The 25,365-nt window shown below is 44.0% G+C and overlaps 2 protein-coding genes across 2 annotated transcripts; one reads left to right on the top strand and one right to left on the bottom strand.

Moving 5' to 3' along the window:
• On the bottom strand, window positions 1-24,637 carry CSRP2 (cysteine and glycine rich protein 2). Its single transcript, XM_075551250.1, has 6 exons — window positions 24,523-24,637; window positions 12,236-12,348; window positions 6,811-6,979; window positions 2,802-2,931; window positions 1,162-1,255; window positions 1-703 (listed from the first exon to the last, which is right to left on the bottom strand). The coding sequence occupies exons 2-6, from the start codon at window positions 12,345-12,347 to the stop codon at window positions 627-629; spliced, it is 582 nt and encodes a 193-aa protein (XP_075407365.1). The 5' UTR covers window position 12,348; window positions 24,523-24,637; the 3' UTR covers window positions 1-626.
• On the top strand, window positions 14,731-16,676 carry LOC142451400 (translationally-controlled tumor protein-like). The gene is made up of 2 exons (XM_075553224.1): window positions 14,731-14,794; window positions 16,069-16,676. Exons 1-2 carry the CDS (start codon window positions 14,731-14,733, stop codon window positions 16,674-16,676), a joined length of 672 nt encoding a protein of 223 aa, XP_075409339.1.
• Window positions 24,638-25,365: the final 728 nt, after the last annotated feature.

Below are 25,365 nucleotides of genomic sequence, written 5' to 3'. Positions count from 1 at the left end.
TACATGAAGCTCAGTTTTATTTAAACTGTAAAAGATGCCACAAGGACTGGAAACCGTGTAGAGGCCCCAGCAAGAGAGACGGTGTTGCCCATCCTACCACTGATCACAGGAGCACCTGTGCACTGCTGGGCAATAGTGGCTTTGTCAAGGGACATGCAGTCTCTGTGGGCACCATGCACAGAAATGAGGCCACGGGGTAGTAACAATTGCAGGATTCTCTATAGGCAGTTTGTGGGCACCTAAGATGATATACTCTCCCCATGGGGAAGGGTTCTCCAAGGATCTCATCCTGAAGTGATCTGTGAGAAGTTGTTGTCAGTAGAGACTTGGTGGCCAAAGAAGGGCAGGCCTAGTATGCACCAACTGTGGTTTATAAAGAATTAAACCTCTCAGCCTCTCTGAAACAGACAATCTGGAAATAGTTCTTCAAAATGCTAGCAAATAAAGCAAAAAGGGCACAATGCTATCTTCTCCCAAGTTAGCCAGTCTGTCTAAGTAGAGTATCATACAGCACTTCAATGCTGCCAGCATTTCACAGCAGTTTAGTGGTAAGAGAGCTTGAGAGATTATCTGTGCCTACATTATGAAGAGTCTCAGTGTGAGGCCCGGTAATGGGGGTTACACTTTTACTGCGCATGAACGAGGGCCCCTGCTCCTTGGCCGTAGCCAAATCCTTTGGGTCCAAAGTTCTTTGCGTAGCATCCTAAAAAAGAAAAAGAAGAGTATTAAGGGCTAGTCCACTAAGTTTTACTAGCTATACCCGACCACCATAAATTGAAAACCAAATTGTGCAATGTCTTTTAAGGTATCAACTGCCATGTGAAAACTTGTAAAAGCAATTTCAAGTGTTCTAGGGTTCCAGTGTTTAGCTTGTGGGTCCACTGAGTTGCAGGCATAAAAACTGGGCAAGATAAAATGTATATATTTTTAGATTATCTTTATGTGCTTTACTTAAAATAATAGGCTGAAAGAAAACATTTATTTTGTTTTGAAAGGAGTTTTTAGATGATCAAGAACTTTATTGTTTCATATAAAATGGTTCATGTTTACTAAAAGCCTGTTTTTGGAGTTCTTAATGAAAGAAAGGAAAGCTGATGATATTTCTATCACCAATATCTAGCATGGAATAGGTATATGGGTAAGCATTATGAATATTTTTACCTTTGCAATAAATTTCGCCATCCTTCTCAGTCAAAGTTGTGGAGTCAAGACTCTTCCCACACTTGGCACATCGGAAACAGTTTTTATGCCAGGGCTAGAAAAAGAGGTGAATTAATATACTTGAGAGGCCTGGGTTTTTTGGGGCAGTAATTTATATGAAGGGGTATACACGACCCCCTCAAAAAACCCCAAAAAAACAAAACACAGAAAAAAACTCCATTAGGTGGACCTTTCATAGTACGCATTTATCCCACTAAGTGAGCATCAAGCAACGCGCTGTTAGTGCACCCAGTGGAATCGCCTGGGAAGGTTCTCTCTGGTCACAGTGAATTTTTTTGTGAAAACACTTTTGCGCAAAGATGGGTTTTTTTATGATGGGAAATTTAGAACAGTGTGGGGCTGTGAAATGTTATTTCTTGCTTAGGAAAAATACCACAGAAACTGTTGTGATGTTGAACACAGCTTACAAGGACAGCACTATGGGAAAAACCCAAGTGTCCAAGTGGTTTTCTTGGTTCAAAATAGGTGAAATGTCAATTGATGACAAACCTTGTTCTGAACATTCACCTATTTCCCGAATGGATAAAAATGTCAACTCAAAGTGTGTTTGGAGTTTGTTTCATCAGGTCAGACTATTAATCAAGCTTTCTATTTAGAGGTTCTGAAAAGATGCCTAATAGTATCTGACCAAAGAGGCCTGATTTGTGGCAGACTGGGGATTGGCTTGCCACCACCCCAATGCATCTGCTCACACAGTCATCTTAGTGCAAACAGCATGTCTCTCTTGTGCCACGCACCCGCACTCACCTGACCGCACCCCACGTGAATGCAGAGGGACAAGACAGGAGCGATTTGATGATGTAGAAGAGATGAAGAAAAAACAAGGGAGGTGCTTTCAGTTTTCCAACACGAGTTTAAAAAATATTTCCAAGAATGGAATCGCACATTTGACAAATGGATTAAGTGTAATGGAGAGTACTTTGAAGGTGAAAAAGTTGTTTTGTAAAGAAAATTAAATATATAGCTTTGAAGGGGGTGTAAAAAATCTAGGTTTTTTGGGAGGTGTACCCCTCCTTATACTGTGGCAAAATAGAAGCGTAGGAAGATGAAATGTGACTGCTAGTTCCAGGTAGAAGGCTGAAATTAGCTGTCCCCCGTCTCTACATCTCTTGGCCACATACCCATTTGAATTCAAACTACCCACAGGAGCTGTGGGCTGGGGGATGTGCTTAAGAGTACTGCCAGTGCCCATTGCAAACCTAGTCCTACAAAGTGGCATGCTACCTTGTTGGGAAGACAGGCGCTCAAACTCCGCAGTTATAGCACCAGGTCTCCTGACTAGTTTACTGCTGGCTTCACTACATCGCACAGACTGCAGATTCCAGATTTGCTAACATCTGGCCTTTACAGTTGGCAGACTTCTGGAGCTCCCCCTATGAACACAGGTGTCGGGTTTTTTTTGAACATAGAAGATTTGTCAAATCATGGGAGTGACTTCACAAAGGAATTTTTTTTACAGCATTTAATCAAAGGCTCTTATTTATAGAACAGTGCATCTCAGAGAGTTGTGGTGATATTGGAGGGCATGGAAAGGGGACGAAGAGGAACCATCCCGTTATTAATTCAAAATTACACTTTACCTTCCCGGCACCAATGATCTTCTCAGCAGCATACACAGAATCCCCACATCTGGAACACTTCTCAGCACCTCCGTATTTCTGAGCGAACTTAGAAGGGTTTGGATTTGTTGTCGGACTGTGAGGCTGAACACTTGTGGAAAAGAGAAAAGGCTTAGGCATGAGTTTCCAACTACCCAAACTAAACCGACTGCTACGGAATCTACTCGACATATAGTTTCTGAGGCTGTAAATGTTCATAGGAATGGATTGCTTCATCTTTATCCCTTGGAGGGGCTGACAGGTTTGAACTGCTGACCTTGTGGCTATGACCTCCTGCCTATGAATCCACAAGGCAGGAAGTCTAGGGTATAATTGTCAGTGTCTCATGACCGGAGGCCTTCACAGGCCAGCACAGGGAAAGGAAAAAGGAGAAGGTAATCTTAGTGTAGGTGTTATTATGTAACCCAGAGTTATTATCTGACCTATTAGTGGTCTTATGATTACAAGACAGACAAGGTTTCAAGTTGATGTGCCTGTAATCCTGTTTACACACAGATATCTATCCATCCATGTCTGCAACAGTGGCTGCAACAATGCACTCAAGCATAGGAGCTAAGTGTTTCCTTCTGCGGTGCATGGCAGCTATGGGCCAAAACCAACCCAAGGGCACCTAACAGCAACATGTCTAAACCCCGCTAAATGTAGGCATCTTCAGTACGAGGTCTTCAACTAAATAATCATGCTATGCTTTGTAAGCTCCCTCCATTGTACTTATTTGTACCCCAGATAGACTGAACATCATTTGTACCACTGAAATCACACCTAGCTTTACTTTACATATAGTTAAATGCTAACATACAGTTAAAATTTCCTGAAACATGTCCTATTTTCTCAAGTAGGTTGTAATTACAACAGCTAAGCAGGTTTTAACAAATTAATTTCTCAAGATACATTCAGTAGGGTATAATGTGGGTAAATTAAGCTCTCCATTGGAAAATACTTTAGAAAATGTGTCCATTACTATGTAATATACTTCTACTTTTTCTCTGTTAAAAAATAAAAGCAGTTAAATTTTTAAAAAAATCACTAATGACAAGTCACTCGGTAAACTATATTGCTCTTTGTTCTCTGTAGATTACTTTACCATCCAATAAGGCGTCCCCACTATGTACAGAACACTCGGACTTTGAGGACATCTACAGAGCCTTATAAACTAGTTACAAGATACAAAAACAACATTTGACTCTCAGCAGGAGGCACTTAAGTGCCAATTACAGTTTACCTAGTTACATATTATTAAATAAGTTACGTACTTAAGAGCAAATAAAATGATAATTTTAAAATAGTGTATTTTCTTAAAACAATTCCATACTAACTGCATATATCTTCAATTGTCTCCATCTCCACTGTATCTATTTTTAGAATCATGCAAGTTTCCACAGAACATAATCTTCATTTTTACCTACTTAGTTAAAAATATTCACATTTGTTATAGCCACTGGAAATTTTATTCTAACAAATAATTCAGAGTAAGATTTCATAAAATTGCCTTCCTCAATTACCTGTAATTTCAGTATATACTTAATTCATAACTTATTGTAGTTTTAAAAGAGTTCTTTAAAAGATGACCCAGAATTAATTTATACTCACAAAAACAACTTCCAAATCTGCCTAGCATCGATACCTGTTAGCAAGGATTTGACACAGAGTCGCTTCTATCTGTTTTTTATAACTTTGTAAGCTCTGGGTATGCTCATCTCATTACTGTTATTATACAGTTAGACTGTTATTATACAAACAAAAGCAATGGATGCTAGATTACCTGATGAAGGATTAGAGAACTAGGAACTTGGTGAGCCTGAACTGAAGAATGCAGGTCTGTATGCATTCAATATTCCTGCCTACTTGGGTTTGTCTGTCTAGAGGTCCATGTAAAAATGTGTACTTCTCCTGACTAAATCATCCTGTTATGACCACCCATGCTTCATCTAGTTCAGAGTCACTAAGAGGCTTCCAGAGAAAGGAAGTCGATATACCTTTTCCTAAAGGCAAAGAAGGAGAAAAGGCAAGTCTAGCAGGCCAACATGTCTACTCACTCACTGCCACCCAGTCAATACTGATTGATGGTGACCCTATAGGTCGAGTAGAACTGTCCTTATGGGCTTCTAAGACTGTAACTCCTTCCAGAAGTAGAAAGCCTTCTCTCTTTCCCTTGGAGCTGCTGGTTTTGAATTGCCAACCTTGTGGTTAGCAGCCCAACACGTACCCACTATGCCACTTGGGCTCCTAGGCCAATACACAGGGCTCATTATGGGGGAAACAGATAAGTTGGATGTGGGTCTGACTGCAAATGGTCTCGGTTAAAATGCTTTGAATTTATGGTTACAATCATTAACTTACTCTAAGGTTAAGAATGAGTTAGTTTGGCTTGGATGACAGTATACAGGCCTAAATGTTTTTAAGGGGTTGAAAGACAATTTCAGAGACAAGTATTCATTTTAACAAGTTGGATAAATAAGAGTGTAACCAGAGACAATGAATCTTAGACAAAGGTAGCCAGAGCACCAGGGGGTAACTATAAGTTTGCTATTGATGAGTCAGCCCTTGGAAAACTGCTACACAAAGCACTAGGGCCCCAAATCTGTGTGCACAGAAATCCCCCAAAGCACAGAGAGGTGGGTCTTACTTAAACCCACCACACATTGGGAAAGCATAGGGCTGGAGGCAGATGGACATGCTTTCAAATCCTGCCCGTGCTAGTTACCTATGTGACATCTGAGCCTTAGTTTCCTTGGCTATTAAGTGGGGGAACAGAGTACCTATACTTCAGAGTTATGGTGGGAAATAAAGAAAATTTATTTAGCATCCAATAGACACTAAATACAAAATAACAGTTATTTCAGGCATGCCATATAGCATAGTGTTTTAAGATAGTTTAGAGTTAACAGTACCAGTTGCTAAGGAACTGATTCAAACTCATGGTGACCCTGTGGGTAGCTCCCTGGAGTTTCCAGTGGCTTTTTAAAAAGTAAATTGCCAGGCCTGTCTTACAAGGTACCTTGATGTGGACAAACACCTCTCACTTCCTCTTGAGCCGCCAAGCACACTGACAGGATTCAATGCTAGACTTCATCCTAGCACTAGATACAGTGATGCTATGCAAGTTACTTTTCTCTCATAGTCTTAATTTGTTCATGAGGAAGATGGAGAACTGAACCTTCTAAAGTATCAGGGAAGATGACACGAGTTAACATATGTTCACAGTACATGGAACCCAGACCCTTGTAAAGCACAATTAAGGGCTTGCCCAAGGAGAGACCTACCAGTTTCTCTACTGAGACCTTAAACCAATTTTGTCTTCTACAAAATAAATGGATGTGAAAGACGCAAAACTTAACTAGGGGACAAATGCATTAAAAGTAAAAAAAAATTTTTTACATCAGCATCAAGAGGAAATTCCAAAAGAAGAAATTATTTATTTAAAAGATGAAATAAGCACACTCATTTAACAAAAAATTTTAGCACCTTTCTACTTTGATACTAAAACCTTTGAAGTTTAATGCTAGTGTCATAAAAAATGAAAATAAATAATTTTAAGAATTTTTAAGTTCAGGAACATTTTTTTCCTTAGGAAACACTTACATAGCAGTGACTAGAAAATTTTTACAGCTTTAGCACATGAAAATACATGATATTGACTTAAAAAAATTCTCTATCATTTGTTTTCATGCATCTGTGTTCCAAAATGTAATGGTCAATGTAATTTTTTTTTGTTGAGAAAATCATGGCTCGTTGATCAACTCTAAGTGCTACGAAGCCAGGACTAGAAATCACTGGACATATCAGTAAGAACTGTGTTAGGGTCAGAACTATGGTTTGGGCATGAAAGATCAGTCACACTAGGAAACACAAGTCACCTTTTGCTTGTTTACTTTAAACGAAGAGTCCAGAAACTCCCAGGTTCCTGTTCCCCAGGCAACATTAACTGTTCCAAGTGATTTCCTCAAGGTAACACCCTCTCCTGACTCACCTCTCTGGCTTGATGCCCAGCCTCTCGCCGTGGTCCATGTTGAGTGTGCCAGCCCCCTGACCATAGCCATAGCCTTTGGGCCCATACTTCTTCCCATAGCAGGATTTGCAGTAGATCTCTTCATCGTGAATGGCCACGGTTGTACTATCTAAATTTTTCCTGCAAACCACTGAAGGGAAAAAAGTTAATACTTCAGGGTCTTTCAAAGAAAAAAATGTTTGAAAGATGTTGGCTTTCTTAAAACCCATGGTGGCAGTGACACGAAGTCTACAAATATGAAGACATAAGTCCTTTCCCAAAGGCCATCAGGGCCGCCGCATCTTAGCTGCTTCCTGGTTATCTTTGTTTCACAAATGCATTGGAGCTTGAACACCCAGACGCCTCACGCTTTTCAATATGATTTGCAAGAGTGAGAAGTTGCAGAGATGACCATAATTAAATGAATAAATGGAATGTCCTATCAACGCCTTGCTACCAGGGCTTCAACATTCCCTGTCAATCTCCTCGACCTTTGTTTTTTCTCCTTTTATTGGGGGCTCTTACAGTTCTTATAACATTCCATACATTAATTGTATCAAGCATATTTGTACATATGTTGCCATCATTTTCTAAACATTTACTTTCTATTTGAGCCCTTGGTATCAGCTCCTCCCCCCCCTTGTGATCCCTTGATAAATTAGTGTTTTCATATATTACACCAACTGCTGTCTCTCTTCACCTACATTTCTGTTGTTCATTCCCCCTGCGGCAGGGGCTGGGGGTGGGGGATGGGGTGGGTTGTTAATGGGCTAGTTCCCTCTTCCTCCCCTTCTCCCCACTCCTTCCCTCTTCCCTCCTGGTATTGCTACTCCCAATTCTGTTCCTGAGGGGTTTATCTGACCTGGATTCTGTGTGTCGTGAGCTCTTATCTGTACCAGTGCACATGCTCCAGCCTAGCTTCAAAGTGAAAGAAAGGCAGGACTGGAGTCATGATAGTGGGGGGTGAGGAAGCCTCAGAGAACCAGAGGAATATTGTGTTGCATCAGTGTTATTCTGAGCCCTGGTTGACTCATCCCTTCCTTGTGACATTCTGGGAGGGGATGTCCTATTGTCTACAGTTGGGTTTTGGGTCTGTGCTCCGACCTCCCTCATTCTCAACATGTTTGTTTTGGGTCTTCTGGTGCCTGTTACCTGTTTCCAATGACACCCCATGATCGCACCAGTTGGTATGCTTCTTCTATATGAGCTTGTTGCTTCTCTGCTAGATGGCTACTTATTTAATTTAAAGCCTTTAACACTCCAGATGCTATATTTTTTGATAGCTGGGCACCTTCAGCTTTCTTCACCACAATTTTTTTATGCACCCATTTTATCTTCAGTGATCGTGTTGGGAAGGTGAGCATCACAAAATGCCAGATTGTTAGAACAAAGTGTTCTTGCGTTGAGGGAGGGCTTAAGCAGAGGCCCAAAGTCCATCCATTTCCTCAATGTATTGTCATAGAAATATATGTCAATACCTCTATTTTTATGAATTAATGTTTACATAAGTGCACACATATGTTTATACCTCTATCCACAGCTTTGCTTCCTAGATCTTTCCTCTATTTCCTTTTACCTTCCTCCTGTCCCGCCATCACGCTTGCCCTTCTTGTGCCTCTTGGTAATTCTTCTCAGCTAGACTGCTGTTGCTCCAACACCACTGGAATCTCTAGGTCCTCCTCATTGTTGCTGTTAATTCCTTAGTTGTTCCTTTATCTATGGTGTTGTTTGCTCACCACTCCTCCCCCCACTCTCCCCACGGCCCCCCCAGACCCATCATCCTGCCGCTTCCTCCTCGGGCTTGCTTCCCATGCCTATCTTATATTGGTAGGCAAAACATCAATAACAGAGACAAAACAAAGAGAAAACAAAAGATTTAATAAAAGAGAAAAAAACAAAAAACTAGCAACCCCCCCCCCCCAAACATATATATCATATATACTCAAGTGTAAGATGATCCGGATATCAGCCAAGGCATCTAATTTTACCACAAAAACTACATTAAAAGTGTGCTGAAAAATTCAGTTTATACATGAGTATATACTATAATTCCAGGTCTGTCCACGGACATTTATGACTATTTCCTCACTGGTCCTGGGGGTTCCAGGAACTTCCCCTCCTAGCCTAAAGTCTATTTATGAGGCTCTTCAGGGGGTTGTGCTTTTGCTTTGCTCCCATTGGTGATCTGTTCCCTTCTTGGTTCGCCCCATTGTGGGGGTAGTTCAGATAGGACTCATTCCCCAGCTGTGTGTCCCCAGTGTTGCCCTCTGTCCTGGTATGCTCCAGTGAGGGGACATCATGCCTCAAGCTGCTGTCAGCCCTACAAGCCTCTCTGTGCTTTAGCAGCTCCATGCAGGGCCGTCATCCTCAGGGTGTGGTGTGTCAGTATGGGAAGAGAGCCCCTCGCTCTCTTTTTCCTTCTTGGTTTGTTTCTGTATGGCCGGCCCCTCTCCCCAACCTGTAGGTTTAGTGTTGTCCTCTGTAGCACAGACCAAGTGTTGTTAAATCACAACCTAATGAAGAACAGAAGGGTAGCTGGGTGCCTCTGGGGGAGCTGCTGCTGTAACCCTTCCTCCCTGAAAAGCACTCTCCCCAGAAAATAAAAACAGTTTTAAATCTAGAACTCTAGTTTTCATCACTAGTCCACAATGGGGAAAAGCATGATTCCGTCAGCCCTGCAGCACCCCCTCCAGCAGTGACCCGTGTGTCTGAGGAGCGCCTGCATTTGTTTCCCCTTGTCCCAGAGGAGAACGCATTCCTTCTCGATGGATTTCTTGCCACGAGACATTTCCACATATCCCACTTCATAAAACTGCCAGATGTCATCATGTTTTATTCAGACATTATTTCACTTTCTGAAACTTCAATTGGGGGAAAAATAAATTCAGAGGGAGCTCATTGGTAGCACAACAGGACAACTGGAAATCCCTCGCTTGGAAATAAAGATGAGTGGAAAGGGTATTTCTTCCTTCCTTATTTAAAAGAGGGAGGAAAGATGCAAAGGAAGGACTGAAGGAAGGCAAGGCTGGATTAACTGGCTGGTTTAAAATCAAATTAAAATTATGAAGCTTCTAAGATTTCAGATGAAAATCATCTTTATTTGTTTAAAGAGAAAGTTAAGCTAAAACCATACATTGATTGTTGGCAGGGGCAGTGAATTATTTAATGTGGCTCTTCTAGCCAGCATCTCTAACTCCTCCCACCAAACCATCTGTTTTTCCAAGGGTAAAATGCTGATGGAAAGACTGTGATAGGATTCATTGGAATGCCGCCCTGCTGGGTATCAAAGGAGCCCTCTGAGAGCAAGAGGGGAGAATCTCCTCCAAGAGACAGGAGTGGCCATATCCTCTGGATCCTGTGATCCCTGCAGAGTAAATCTCCTGGATTCAGTAGACAGCTGTGATGTCAGAGGAGCAGCATATCAGCATGTAGACAGCATGTGATGTCAGAAGCGGTAGCATGAAACAGAGTGGTGCTCTGGGGCATGAGGTTGGCTTGTGGAGCCTTTGCCTCTGGCCAGTTAATTCAGGGAGTGGGTTTGCTGATCCCTGGAGCTTGAGCTGAAGGACTTCAAAGGCTTGCAACAGAGAGGCGTCTCTTCACACATTTATTAGCAGCCCTACGGGAACTTTGTAATGTACCCTGAGCATTTCTCATGTACATTACACATTGCAATCTGTCGATTTCCTTAATAAACCCTTTAATCATGAATATTTTGAGTTCTGGGTGACTACTGCAATGAATATTAGAACATAACTGAAAAAGTAAATACTGTTGAGACAACTCATGGTTGAAGAATAGCAAGTGCCCTCAACAGCCAGATCAAATACAAAACTGACATTTTGGGAAACAGACCTCTTAACCAAAGCAAGTGGAGGTATGTGAAAATGATCGCAAAACCACCCTCCAACCCCTAGTTCTCACCCCTTTCGAGAAACTAAAGTTCACAGTGGTTTCTAACTACTGAGTTATTTCCTTAAGAGGCTTACGTCACGAGACAACTGTTTAGAGGCAGGAGTAGGAAAAATGATCAGGGAGTGCTGGCGGCCCAGTGGTTAAGGCTTACTCAGCGGCTAACCCAGGGCTGCAGTTCAAACCCATCAGCCGCTCTGCAGACGCAGCCGTCCAGCGACCCTAGAGGGTTATGAGTCGAAATCAACTTGATTACAGTGGGCTTGGTTTGGATTTAGTAAAGATGACCAGTAAAGAACTCGACATACAGCACATGCTACCTTTATGATATAACCTAAAAGGATCTAAGAACAATTCTTTTTAAAAAACCCTTTCATTTCCTCTTTGATGATGCTCTCCTGGTTACAAACTTGGCAATGCACTCCTTAAAAAAAGATCAGTAACTTCTACGTGCAGAAAAGATTCACCCAACTCTGAGAAGAGGCAAAAGCAGCCAACATCCGCTTCATTTCACTCTGTGATTGGAAATTTTTGTTGTCTGTGAGGTAGTAATGCTAGGGAGGTGTCTGGGAGTGCTGCTTCCTAGGGAGAAGGGACCATTCGAATTAGGAGAGTTTTCTGAAGACTACTCACAAATGTAACGACATTGACTTTTAACATTCCTAGTTTCTTACAATAATGTCCACTGCATAAGTATTATAGTGTGGCAAGTACCTACAGATAGAGTGGTAGGCCCTTTTCCTCATTAAGGAAAAACTTATCATTTGAATCAAGAGTAAGGTTAATGAAAGCTTTCTTAAACTGCTGCTCTACCGGTTTAAATTGGAAGCATTAGCTGTCATTAGTGTCTTGGGCTTTTTTTAAACTTGGGGGCTTGCTGTTTCTCTCCTTCCCTGGTATTTACTGTCCTTAGAGCATCGTGGCATGCTGTTTTATGTCTGACTTCCTGTCTAAGGCAGACTCTGCGATGTGATACCAATAGGAACTCCTAACTTGGCTAGCTGGGATTTTCAGCCCACACTAAGTTCCTCAGCCTCAAGTTTAGAATATCAGTAGCCACAAAGTACCTCGGCATATTCACTATGAGAGAAGGCCAGAGTTGGCGCTTCCAGGAAATTAATCTTTCCAACCTCGATCCCTAGCGTGGTAGAAAGCAAGAGCGTAGGTTTCCAGGCGGTGCCCGGCTAGCTGGGAAAAGCTAGGCTGGATGAGGAGCTTCACTCCCGTTAGCAAAGGCGTGCCAGAAACGGGCACCGGACCACACAACAGACAGGCGCTCAGAGCAGCTCTGCGGGGACGCCCCAAACACAGCCCAGAGAGGGTAGAAGGCAGCGTAGGGTTGTGGGGCCCCCACGGAGACAGAAGTGCGCCGAGTCACTCGCTCTACTGTCCTCGCTGCTAGGCTGCGCACTTACACCATCTTAAAAACCACAACCTTTGTTCGCAAGTTTTCCCCGCAAATCCGGTCACACGCCAAGCCCCGGGAGATACTTACTGCACAGAAAGCAGCAGCGGTGGAAGCTTCTCCCATCACACTGCACCTCTTCCGCGTGGTACACGGTCCTCCCACAGGCGCCACACTTGTTTCCTCCTCCCCACACGGGCATCCTAGAGGGGAAAGGGCTTTGTTAACTGTGCGAGGTCCGTGACAGGCTCCCCAGATGGAAGGTTAAACTGGGGGGCCGCTGCCGCGTTCCTTTTAGAGGGCCTGCACTCCTCCAAAAGAGCCTCATCTCTTTTCCCAAATGACGCCTTCCCTAGAAAACTCTGACTTCTCTTGTACACATTGCCTCTGTGCACCCCCCCACCCCCTCAAACAGAGGACCTGCATTTAATAGAAAACTGGAGTTACAATTCCACAGCAACAATCCAAACAATTCAATCAGCATCAGAGAGGTCTGGGGAAGTGTAGAGGCAAACAATGCCGGCCCCGCCCAACCCTCAGTCTCTACCGCTATTAGGAAAAACAAAAACAAAACACCTGGTGTTTGGGTGGAAGTTTTCATTATGTTTAATGCACTGTAACAGCGCATTACACTCTTAGCATTTAACATACACAAGCTATGACACACTTTCTAGGGGAAAAGCAAGTGCTAGATTGCCCTTCAGGAATAAGATTTATATTTGTCTGCCGGAGTTATGTGAGACTGTAGCAGACTAGTACAATTAATTGCATGCATGGGCGCTGGCTGTAACCACAGCAAATACCCCCCAGATGGCTATGATTTAAATGTCAATGCCCCACTAGTCCCAGGGTCTCCCCTCCAGTGGAACACAGCTAGCCAGCCTAAAGTAGGATTTCCCTCTTTGACCGAGCGGACAGTCCACACGTAAAATGTCGTGAATTGTTGTGTAGGTCTGAAGGAAACCTGAACAGGACCTGACATGATGGTGGAGCTAGCAGCTAAATCCTGGGCTGTGGAATAGCTGTGATCTAGGGCCCACATTCTCAGGTTGGTCTGCCTGCACACGGTCAACGTACATTGATGCCCTAGTCAGTAAAGAAAGCTGTCCTCCTACGAAGGCCTATTGTTATGTCTGCCCTACCCGGGGTGTTATCTGAAAATACAGTGAAATAGTTCTATTTTCCCACTCCCCTTTTCAGACTTTCTGTCTCTGTGTTATTATTTTCAGACCTTACCTGCTGAGTCCTCTCAAATGAGCTGCATGTCTCTCTATGAAACAGTTGGTAAAGAAAGCTGAACCCTCTTTCCTAACCCAAACGAGGCTTGATAGGAAAAGGCAAAGGAGGGCAGCTGAGCAGAAAAGACCTCTGAGGAACCTTCGTTCTTTAATATAAAAATGGGGGATGGTGGGAATTCTCATCCTGGTTATTGGGCACCATACAGATCCATAAGGGACAGTCTAATGGATTCACAGACAACTCAAGCACCATTCTCATGGCCTGAGACCAAAAGGCTAACCACCTCCACTGCTCTGAAAGGAAGCCTATTAGAAAGTCCTGGGCAGAGGGGAGGAAAGTGTGGAATAAACTCAGGACCATAAAAGAGACCAGCCTTACTGGTCAGAGACTGCTAAAATCCTCAAGACTATGGCCTTGAGCTACTCTGCAGGTCTGGAAACAAACTCACGCACATGGCTCAATTTTCAGCCTTAAAATAGATGTGTAAGGAGTGTAATTACACCAGTGAACTAGGCACACCTCAGAAAAATCAACCCCCTGAGACCAAAAGGGCGGTGTTTAGTCAAGTACAAGATGCAAAGGTTTAAGAAAGGAGGAAGAGCAGAAACACAGAAAGGATGGGGACACATCATTTTACATTGGGGGGATTGTCATCAATGACATGAAACAATGACATGTTGAATGGAAAGCTGATTAGTTCTGTAAACCTCCATCCAATTCATGATAAAAACGTTTGGTTTTCTTAAAAAAAGGAAGAAGACCCACAAGCCAATAATTTTCCAAAGATAGACCTTTCTGAAAACAAAAATTACAATAGAACCCCGGTACTCGACCACATCAGTACTCGACATAATTGAATTTTGATGCAAAATGTGGAGAAAATTTTGCTTTGGAGCTCGAACAAAACATCAGAATCCATTCCAATGCACGTGATTTTTATCAACAAAAGAAGTTTGTGGTTTGGTCACATGGCGTTAGTTGGTGGTGTTAATATGCCTTGTTTAAACCTTTTGTGGCTGTATTCCAAGCATTTTGCTGTTTAATTTTCTTGGTTTTGTGGCTTTTTGTACTGTTTTTAGATAAAAAACGGGTTCCAAGAGTTTTTTGTTTTTTTAAAGAATCATCATGATAAGGAACTGGCTAACTGTGTTATCTATATTGTTGATGATTATTTAGCAAACCCTTTTAGAAAACAGTTAAGGAAACACCAATGGCAGACCACATTAAACACATTTCTTTTAGAGAAAGCTAGCCGCCAGGTCCTAGTGAAAAAAGGCAAAGAAGGGGAAAAAAAACTCCTAAAAAGCAGCTACCAGTTGATTTTATGGAAGGGGATTCTGCAAACAATGACTCTCTCTCCACACCTACTCTCCATATCCGTGTCTGCAGATCCAGATCCTCAATTTCAAGGTATGTTGTTGTTAAAAACTTTATAAATGTTTCATATTTAAATTATATAATTTAACTCTGGACTTATTTACTTTGAAATTTCTGTGTAATGTTTTTTATAAAAAGGCAAGGTTAGGGTGAAAACTTAAGTGGTCAGGAACGGGATTAATCCATTTTCAGTTATTATGGGAAAGATTGATTCAGAACGCTATAGCATTGCATCTTGACGATCCGTCTAGAATGGATTAGTGTTGAGGTCCGGCTTCCACTGTATTGAATTACATATGGTGGGCATTTTTCCAGCTTCCTTCCTCTTGCTGTTTTCCAGGCAGTATCTCCCCTAGATTTTCTTCTGGAGAAGCACTCATTCCTTTCTTGGTCCATATCACTTAGCAAAGTACTTACCAAAGGGTAACTGTCTACAAGGTGATGGCTTATCATGCTTAGTGCCTATTCATAACAAACTTCAGAGCAAGCATTTAGAAAATTGTCATACAGTTTTATACAACAACCAGGAGCTTGCTTAGCAAACCATCTTACTGAGCAGGGTATACAAATTCAAAACCCTAGAATTTTTGGAGATTAAAACAAAAATAATGGCTTTATGTTTTTTTACTTTTTACCACAAAAGGAGCTCTGATAAGGTAGTGGGTTATGTGCTTGGTGCTAGCACGAGGTTAGCAGTTCAGTCATCTTTCACAGTAGCGAGATATAAACAAAGTGAACCCAAGAGTCCACACGTATTACTAGGGTGCTGTACAGGCATCCACACAGGCTCAATAGCTAGCAGCAGAGCATATTTGCCGCAAGCTTTCCTTTTGTAGTTTCTTACACTGCTGTCCTCGGAGACAGGTGCTCCATTGTTTAAATCTGGAATGAAATTTGAGCCACGCTGTAAAACTAAGACCTAAAACTGGCTTCTGCAACCTGTGCTGGCTTGAGTTTGGAGGGCAATTAGTGATAGTGACTTTTCTCCAAAGTTATCAATGTTCTGGGATGCTCATTGGTTTTAACAAATATCTCTCAAAATTTCTATAGAAACCAAAGGCCAACTCTAGGCCTGTGGACAATGATACCCCAATTACTTAAAATGAAATCCCAAGCTCCAATAGCTCAGTTGGCTTTTAAGATTCTGAGCTTATTGTTCAGACATTTTTCATCGTGTTTGAAAGTGCACTGCTGAATACTAACTTGGTATCTCATGTTTTTACACATAATTACTTTGGCACAATCACCAAGGAGCTAGATTTTAATCAAGGTTAAGGTTAGGCTTTCCGCCTGCTCCCTGCTCCCAGGAGCACCACTCCGGCCAGCTGTGCTGGGCTCGCTCAGAGCTCCAGCTCCTCCTAAGCTAGCGCCCCCGCTGTCTCCCTCTAGCCGCCACCGTGATCATCTACCAGGACCTCATCAGCATGATGAGATGTTCTCCGACATCTACAAGATCTGGGAGATCGCAGACAGGCTGTGTCTGGAAGTGGAGGGGAAGCTGGTCAGTGGGATCGAAGGTAACATCGGTGACTCCCTCATTGGTGGTAACACCTCAGCTGAAGGCCCTGATGGTGATGCAGCAGAAAGCACTGTGGTCACTGGTGTTGACATTATCATGAACCACCAACCGCAGGAAACCAGATTCACAAAAGAAGCTTACAAGAAGTACATCAAAGACTACATGAAATCAATCAAATGCAAACTTGAAGAGCAGAAACCAGAAAGAGTGAAGCCTTTTATGACAGGGGCTGCAGAGCAAACCAAGCACATCCTTGCAAATTTCAAAAACTACCAGTACTTTCTTGGTGAGAACATGAATCCAGATGGCATGGTTGCTCCGCTGGACTACCGTCAAAATGGTGGGACCCCGTACATGAACTTCTTTCAGGATGGCTTAGAGATGGAGACATGTTAACACAGTGGGCAACTCACAACCGATGCCTCTCATCCTAACCGGCTGCTGTTCATCCACATGACACCAGGACTTAGACAAACGGATGTCATCATGAGCTCTTCATTTACCTTTGACCTTGATTTATTTAGTTTGGAGGGTTGTTTTTTTTTTAAAGAAAAAAAAAACATGTGTAGGTGGTCTAAAAATTGCATTTAAACTCCAAGAGAGAGAGAGAGAGAGAGAGAGAGAGAGAGAGAGAGAGAGAGAGAGAGAGAGAGAGAGAGAGAGAGAGAGAGAGAGATTGATTCAGGTTAGACTGGGTAGTCTTTGGAGTTTTGGGTGGTACAAATGTTGCTATGCTCAGCTGCTCACCAAAGGCTGGTGGTTCCAGTCCACTCAGAAGTACCTTGTAGAAGTACCTGGAAATCGACTTCTGAAAAATGAACAACCGAAAGCTTTGTGGATCAGGGTGCTATACTCTGGCCCAGTCAGTCACCTTGAGTCAGTCTCTACTTAAATGGCCACTAGTTTTGTTTTGTATTTTGAGGAGGGGTGGTGGTGGTGGTAGTTGTTGTCTTTGAATACAACTTAAAAAAACTATTTCATAATGTTCATTCTCTCCTATGCCATCAATAAGCAGGCTTGCTATAGGTTTTTTGTTTTTTAAATAGGAAATATCTCCTTTAAAATATAATTCAGGATTACCTTAAATGTACTCATTTTAAGTCTTGTCTAATTTTTATAGTACATGGCACACTAGCCAAATGGGCTGTGTCACTTTTTCAGGAAACACCTATCAAAACAACTTCCAAATGACTCTATTACAAGCTTTTCTCTTCAAGGAGGGGACCCTAACTTTCTATTCCCCAAGCAATAACTAAACTATTGTTCTCAGTAACCTCTCCTTTTTCCTGCTGCTTATATAATCCCCAATTATCATGACAAAAGCTACAGTGTTCTAAAACCTTTGTGACATCTTCAGATTCTAAGTTAAATTTCTAAGTCACCAGACTTTTAAAAAGTCCACCCAGTTGAAATGCTTTTCAAGGGATTTTTTTGGGGGGAGGGGGTGACTTTCTCTGGAATATAGGCAGAAAATGTATGTGAAAGAGCCTCCTCTCGGAAGGCTTCGCCCTAGGTTTGCCATGTTTGATTGTCTAAGATGGATGGGGGCTGCACTGCCACAGAGTTGGTTCTGACTGATAGCAACCCTACAGGACAGGGCAGAACTGCCCCTGTATATTTCTGAGACTGTAACTCTTTACAAGAGTCAAAAATTAGTCTATCTCCTGAGGAGTAGCTGGTGGTTTCGAACTGCTGGCCTCGCGATTTTAGCAGCACAATGCATAATCACTATGCACCAGGGTTCCTGTGTGTGTGTGAGGGGTGGTGGTGGTGGTGGTGGTGCCAATACTTCTATTATTTTCTATTTCATTTATCTGAAATAATAGAAGTCATACAGGAAGGTCGGCAGGCTGGAAACCCAGTGGAACTCTGTGGAAACCTTTGGCTTAGGTTTCTCATCTTTAAAGAAGGGAAAACCGCTCTCTACCTCAGCAGTAATGAAGACAAAACAAGGTAAATAAATGGCCTGGCTTGAGGATGGAAAGGACAGCTCAGATTATCCATCCTGTGATCAGCATCCAAGGAGGAGAAAAACAAAGACTCCTAACGAACAGAGCTGCACGACAACAGGGTAGGAGAAACTTGTCTGATTCGTCACGCAAAAACCACAAGTATTAAAAAAATTCTGCCTTCTCTTACTGGGACACAGAAACAGATGGCAAATATAGCAACTCCACGTAGACAGTAGCAATTGCCTGAGGAATGCAGCTCAAATTTACACTTCTAGGCTTAGTGTCTGTGACCCTATTCTGCATTGATTTGGTAGGTGGAAGTGTGAGGCACTGCTGGGCATATAAGAAAAAAAAAAAATCCAGGCTTCATTCTCCCTGGAGGCCTCGTGGTTGCACTAGCTCACACAGCTGATAGCAGGCACAGCAAACTGTAGTTGCACCGAGCAATCTGCGCTCAATGCTTTCCTCCAACCCCATGCACTACTTTACAAAAAGGGAGAGGAGAAAAGAAATTTCACTCTCCATACATCTCACAGGAGCCCCAGTGGTACAGTGGTTATGTGTTGGACTGGCAAGGTAAGCTGTTCAAAGCCACCAGCTGCTCCGAGGGAGAAAGAGGAGGCTTTCTAATTCTGAAGAGTTACACTCTCGGAAACTCACAAGCGCCGTTCTACCCTGTTCTATACTGTCACTATGAGTCAATATTTGGCAGTGAGTTTGAGTCCTTTAAAAATACAACTCACAAAATAGGCCCTGTAGAGGCTTATTCTCTGCCTTCATCTTGTGCTTGGTTTCCAGTGTATGGAAACAGTTCCAGCACTGGGATTTGTTCCCCTGCATACATTTGAAAAGTTTGGCTTACATCTGAATCAACAGTTTCTCTTTGTTGCTTCTTCCCAATCTAAGACACTACATCAAATTCCCAAGACTTAACCCTCGGGAAAATGTCTGTGGTCTAAATGTGAGTCACCTTATGGTAAAGTTAGCCGTTCTTCTAAGAATCACAGAATGACCACACGGGTCATTTTCATACCACCTGTCTTTCATTTACCATCTCATTTTAGACTCTTAACGACAGAAACCCACAAGTCTCAGGTCTACATTTTACCACCCACAAGATCTGGTGTGCATCTGTCTGTAAATCTTTTAAATGCTTCCAGAAGCTGACATTTTATTACTACAGACAGGGCTGTCTTACTATACTAGACCCAAGTCATAATTCTGTATCGCAAAGTGGAGAATTTCTGATAAGGCAGCCTAATTTTGAATGAAATCCAAGGAACTCACTTGCTAAAGCATTATCCCTGATTGCAACCACTTTGAGCAAGGCCAGGGATTGAGTGCTGTCAATAAATGGAAATTACATTTAGTCGGTGCCTGTTCACGTTTTTTTCCTTCTGTTACCCAAACTTCTTGTTTAGTCTACTTCTTCACCTAAGTGATAACCAGTGATCCACGGATTAAAACAAAACAAAAAAAATAACCCACTGCCATTAAGTTCATTCTGATTTATGGAGACCCGATAAGGTAGGGCAGAATTGCTCCTGGCGGGTTCCGAGACTAGCGTTTCATGTCGAGTAGAAAGTCTCACTGTTCTCTCACAGATCAGCTGGTGGTTTCAAGCTGTTGACCTTGTGGTTAGCAGCCCAAGACTGCTACATCATCAGGGCTCCTACTGATCTGAAGATAGACTTCATATCTTAGTGATTAGCCAGGTGATTCCATTTGGCTGCTTCTATCAAAGCTAAATCCTCAACCTGGTCTTTCTTAAAGAGTTTTGATAATTAAATGAAATACTGTAGCTCTTATCTAGAGTGGACACTCAGTATGGTAGCCTTTGTCCATATTTAGCCATGGCTATTAATGATCACCTTCCCTTGCTCCATCTCCTATCTTCACTCCTCATGGTATCCCTAACTTCTCCATCAAGGCAACTAACTTCCCTCCACTCCTCCCTTATCTAGCTAACTCCTGACTTCACTTCTTTATGTCAAGTGATTGCTGTAGAATAGGGCAGCCTTGTAAACACTGGACGTGTACAACTATTGATGAAGTCCTTAAATAAATGTATTAATTTAAAAACGTTTCATAAGCCATGTGGTAGTACAGGACCTAGTTTTACCCTAAGTAAGGTTGGCCTTCGTCCTTGGCTCTGGAGAAGCAACCAGTGGAGCAAATGCAGTGCCTGGGTCTGGGACGTTGAGGCCACAGCTACGAATGGGTGAGTGGAGGCTGACGAGACCAGCAGAGTTCCACCTGAGGAGGCCAAGATCAGTGAGTCTAAGGAGGCATGATTTAGCACATCAGCAGGACTGGCCAAGAAAAGGTTTCAAGTGTTTTCTAGTCAACAAGAACTTCTGCTTTCTATATCCTTGTGAAAAGGATACAGGAACTCCACAAGGGAATCTGTAGCCATAAGTATGCTTGCTTTAAGTAAATTTTGGAGTCATTCCTGCAAACTAAACATAAAAAGATTCAGCAGTTCAGAAAGTAAGGGTGTTGGATGGCTTTCCCAAGCAGGTGACTCGTGACTTTGGCAGTAAATTCCAAGATCTGACCTATCTTTGAGAATTGGATTCACACAGAGTGGCCCAGGGGTGGCTAGCAACAGGAAAGAAAAACAATGGGAATGTGAACACTAGATTTCCATATTTTGAGGTCCGGACTTATGCTGACTTATACCATACATACTAGCTAAGAGGTGAGGGGAAAAGATGCAAGGGAAGGTACTTGTTTCTCAGAGAGTTCTACTCTGGTGATAGAGATACAGAAACAAATACTAGAGAGACAACATAACAATGACCAGGAGGCACCAGAAGGCTGGATGGTTTGCTTACACAGCAGGTTTCAATTGGCAGATTAATAGTGAGAACCCATAAATAGGTGGAAAAGGATTCTGAAATTCCACCAGATTCCAGTAAGGATTATTGTGATCAATAATGTTTGCTATGGAAATTACAGTACACGTGCCATATCTTAAAACACTCTTGATATATAATAGGAAGAGCAGGAAACTTGGAATCATAGTTTGAAAACTAGCCATCAGCTCTATGATCTTGGCCAAGTTTCTTCACCTCCAAGCTTCAAATTCTCAGCTGTAACTTGGAAATGGATGAGCTCATCTCACAGAGAGTTGTAAAGATTTAATGAGATGTTTGTAAAACTCACCTCAATCAAATCAATTGTGGCTCACGGTAACCCTATAGGCTAGAGTACAACTACCCCCGTGGATTTCCACAGTTGTACGTCACTCTACAAGCAAAAAGCCCGATCTTTCTCTCCTCGAGCACAGAGAGGTTCTGAATCACTAACACTGAGGTTAGCAATCCAACATATGACCGACACGGGCATCTAATGTGTGTAAAGTACCTGGCAAAGAGCCAGTACTTCACAAACACTGCCTTCCTTTTCCTTTGGGCGCACCTAAAACTCTGTCATTAAGTGAATTGCTGAGGTCATGAATCCCCAAAGAAGCAAATCTGGGGCAACCCATTCATATTTTAACTCTAGATACACTAGGAGTCCCCCAAGCAATCCAGTTTCAGATTTTCGACAAAAAACACTATGGGTGGAGACCAAGTCATCTAAGAATGATCCATCAATGAATACTTATATTAACAAAATTCTCTGTTTTCCTGAAATAAGACCACTGCTAGCAACACATACATAGTGTTAACCTTCAAAGTCAGGGCAGAAGATCTTTTAAAGTTGGTTATTTCTGGTCCTGCATACCTCCTGAGGCTGTGATCTTTGAGGGAGCAGACATCATTGTCGTCCCCTCACAGGACTGCTGGTGGGTTCCAACTGCCACCCTTTCAGTTAGCAACTAGCATGTGACCACTGCGCCACCAAGGCTCCTACCTTCTTGTTAGCCAGTCAGCAGTAATACTGGTACAGTGAGATGGCTTAAAAATGCTATAGCCTTTGTAGTGATTCACAATATACTTCCACTACTGTTCCCACATGGTCTTAAAATGTACAATTAAAACAACTGTAAATGATGTACCACCCTTCCACAATCTAGTCTCAAAGATACTGCCATAAATCCAGGGCTCCTAACGCAGGGTCCACAGATTCCTTGGAATGTTTGGGATCAGTGGACTTGGTACCATGTACTTTTCTGCCTTTACAAATGTTTTTGAGATAGCATCAAGGCTTCATTCGAGTGGCAAAGGGGTCCCGGCACAACAAGAGTTGGGGATCCTCATCCAGGCAATCAAAGTTCCAAGGCAGTCTGGGATTCAGCATGCAAAAATGCTCAGAATAGACTCCAAGGAAAAGATTCTCCAACAGGACCCAAACAAGGCTGTACAAACACTAGCCCAATACCCGAGGAAACCTGTGAACATCTGCAATGGGAAGAGAGCTGGCCCTCAGGTAGGGCTTTGGAGGTAAAATTTCAGTCTGAGCTACTAGCTCTCTGTTGGGGGCGGGCTGGTGGTAGGAAAGGCTTCAGAAATTTTCAATTACCAAGAAGCTCTCCCTGGCCAGGCTGGGCTCTGTACAAGCAGAAGCATGCCTCACAGGAAGGTTTGTGCCATCCAACCCGTTTTATAAGATGACATCACTGAGGGCAGAGTAAAGTAGCCTGCCCAAGGTGATTAACCCAATGGATGTTCAAGTTGTGACTTTGGGCCCAATTTTAGTCTAAGGAACCCTGGTGGCGTAGTTGGTCTACTAACTGCAAGGTCAGTAAGTCAAATGCACCAGCTACTCGGAGGAACAGATGAGGCGCTTTTGCTTCCATAAAGATTCACAGCCCTGGAAACCCCAACAAGCAGTTCTACTGTCCTATAAGGTCACTGAGAGTCGGAATTGCCTCCATGTGGGTTTTTGGTTTGTGACTTTGGCTTTGCCCTTCCTGCCATGCTCTGCTTCCTATACCTGGCTTATCTGAATGATCTCATTTTTGATGAAGAAAAACTATGAGGACAGATTTACACAGCGATTTAGTGGCAGGACTGGCTTTTAATTACATCCCATCCCCACCCCCACCCCCACACACAAAACCCACACTTACTGCCCTTGCGTGGTACTGAATCAATGTCGACTTAAAGCGACCTTATAAGGCAGGGTAGAACTGCTCCTGTCCGTTTCTGAAACTGTCACTCTTTAAGAGAGTAGACCGTCGTTCTCCCAAAATCTAAGTGATTTTGATTTTCTTCTAGTTGGGATTCCGATCAAGTATACTCTCAGCACAGGCTCATCAGGGGCTCCATCAATATTTGCAGAATACATTTTTGAGCATTCCATTAATTCAACATAGAAACGTTTAGGTAGAAGCTGTTGGCAAGATCTATTGAGTTAAATTTAAATTCCTTCAGTTAGACCAATGTTTGGTTCAGGTCCAACCACACTCACAACACCCAGGGCAACTCGAGTCTTCAAAGTCTGAAGGAATGCAGATCTTGCCTCTCCAGTAACGGCCCTCTGAAAGATCCGAAGGTACTCGAATGCAGAGGAGAAAGAATACTAAGAAGCACTGATAAAGTATCAGTGACAACCTGAGAGAGAGCTAAGACCCAGTAGTCGGGCCTGCAGGGGCTGCCAACGTGAATCTCCGGATAGGATGTGATTTTCGGAACCTGTTGCAGAATTTCACAAACAGGCACTCTGGTTTCCCGGTTTGTTCCCGAATCGTAGAACGTTCAGGAAAAGGCTGGGATCGAAAGGCTTGGCGTTCACTGCTTTTCTTTCAACATTGAAGGTTCGGTGCCTGGTGGGCAGGGACCACCGAACAATAGGGATGCCTGAGCGCTACAGCACGCACAGCGGCAGGATCCCGAGACGTGCGGGTGGTGAACACCCCACCACCCCCGAGGCCGCGCATCAGCCCCCAGAAAGGGCGCCCTAGGTTCTCGGTGATACGGGGCCAGAGGGGTCCCAGCCTCAGACTTCTGTCCCTCCTCCCCCATCTGCGGATAGCGAACCCACGCCGGTGGGGCGGGAGCCCTGGGCTACTTTCTCACGTCTCCTAAAGGGCGGATTAGCCGCAACATGACACTCGGGAGCCCGCCTTTCTTCCTGAGGAGCAGGTATTGGAAAATCAAAAGGTCACGCGCGGTTATAATCTGCCCCCAGGGGCCGAGGAAGCGAGAGCGGGGCCGGGGCGCATTTTTGGCGGGGCGGGGGATGGCCCAGGCAGGTGTGTGCGGTGACAGGGACGCAGGGAGAGGCGGGCGCTAGGACCCTCCGGCGGGCCGGAGGGCGACATCAGAGGGCTCGGGACGCTATGGCGACGAGGCCACTTCTCTGCGGTCCGCGGAGACACGACACGGGGCCATACTCACGCGAGTCTCGGGCTGGAGCCGGCACGGCAGGACCAGGGGCGCGCAGCGAGTCTTGGGACGGTGGCCGAGCCCGAGCGCGCCGGCGCTTTTTAAGGGCTCCCGGTGGGCGTGGCCGACAAACCCCGCCCCCGCGGCTCCGCCCAGATTCCGAAACTCTCGCTATGGGGGTCCGGGACTCGTGGACGCCGCCGGGCGCCCCGCAGCGCGCCCGGAGACAAAAGGCCGCCCTCCCGCCCCTTCCTGCAGCAGCCCGCCCGCGCTTCTTCCCCGCTCGGGGCTGCTTTGTCCCCAATGGGCCCCAGCTCGGCCTCCCCCACCAGGGGCGAGGGGAGGCTAAAGGGAGCTCTTCCCCACCCGGAGCTCGCTCGCGTCACGCGCCGTCCGCCAGGGACCTCTCCCACCCCGGCCACTGTCCCTCCTCCTCGGAGCCTCCTTCCAGGGGCAGAGAGGCGGCAGCGGTGCAAGGTCGCTCGCCCTCCCCGCCCTCCTCCTCGTTAGGAACCATTCACTGATAACCTCCCTGGTGGACAAGTACGCTGTCTCGGGTCTGACTGCCAGCTCCTCGGAACCCGCCGCCGTCGTGTTCTTACAGAGTGAAAATACTCGTGCGGCCCAAACAACGCCGTTGTAAAGAATGCAGTGCCGAAGGCTTCGGAGCTGCCGCGGGAAAAGAAGTCCGAGGCCCAGCAGGAAGGGCACCAAAGGACCCTGGGTCTCTGTTGTGTCAGAAAAACCAAGGGAGGTCCGTGAAAACTGAAGGGACCTAAACAGCCGCCCATCCCACCCACTGTCGTCAAGTCCTTTCAAACTCAAAACCACCCTGCAGGACGGAGTAGAACTTGA

This window comes from Tenrec ecaudatus, chromosome 6 (assembly GCF_050624435.1).
Source record: "Tenrec ecaudatus isolate mTenEca1 chromosome 6, mTenEca1.hap1, whole genome shotgun sequence".
Lineage (NCBI taxonomy): Eukaryota > Metazoa > Chordata > Mammalia > Afrosoricida > Tenrecidae > Tenrec > Tenrec ecaudatus.
Note: the sequence above shows the minus strand (reverse complement) of the source record. Positions and strands in the feature narration are given on the sequence as shown.

What these genes read in the sequence shown, in the direction of transcription:
- CSRP2 (XM_075551250.1), bottom strand. Translation starts at nt 12,347, where the DNA reads ATGCCCGTGTGGGGAGGAGGAAACAAGTGTGGCGCCTGTGGGAGGACC. An exon ending in CTGGGCATCAAGCCAGAGAG is followed by an intron (nt 2,932 to 6,810) that starts GTGAGTCAGGAG and finishes CTTTTCCACAAG; the next exon opens with TGTTCAGCCTCACAGTCCGA. An exon ending in TGGCGAAATTTATTGCAAAG is followed by an intron (nt 704 to 1,161) that starts GTAAAAATATTC and finishes TTTCTTTTTTAG; the next exon opens with GATGCTACGCAAAGAACTTT.
- LOC142451400 (XM_075553224.1), top strand. Translation starts at nt 14,731, where the DNA reads ATGACTCTCTCTCCACACCTACTCTCCATATCCGTGTCTGCAGATCCA. An exon ending in TCCAGATCCTCAATTTCAAG is followed by an intron (nt 14,795 to 16,068) that starts GTATGTTGTTGT and finishes CCCTGCTCCCAG; the next exon opens with GAGCACCACTCCGGCCAGCT.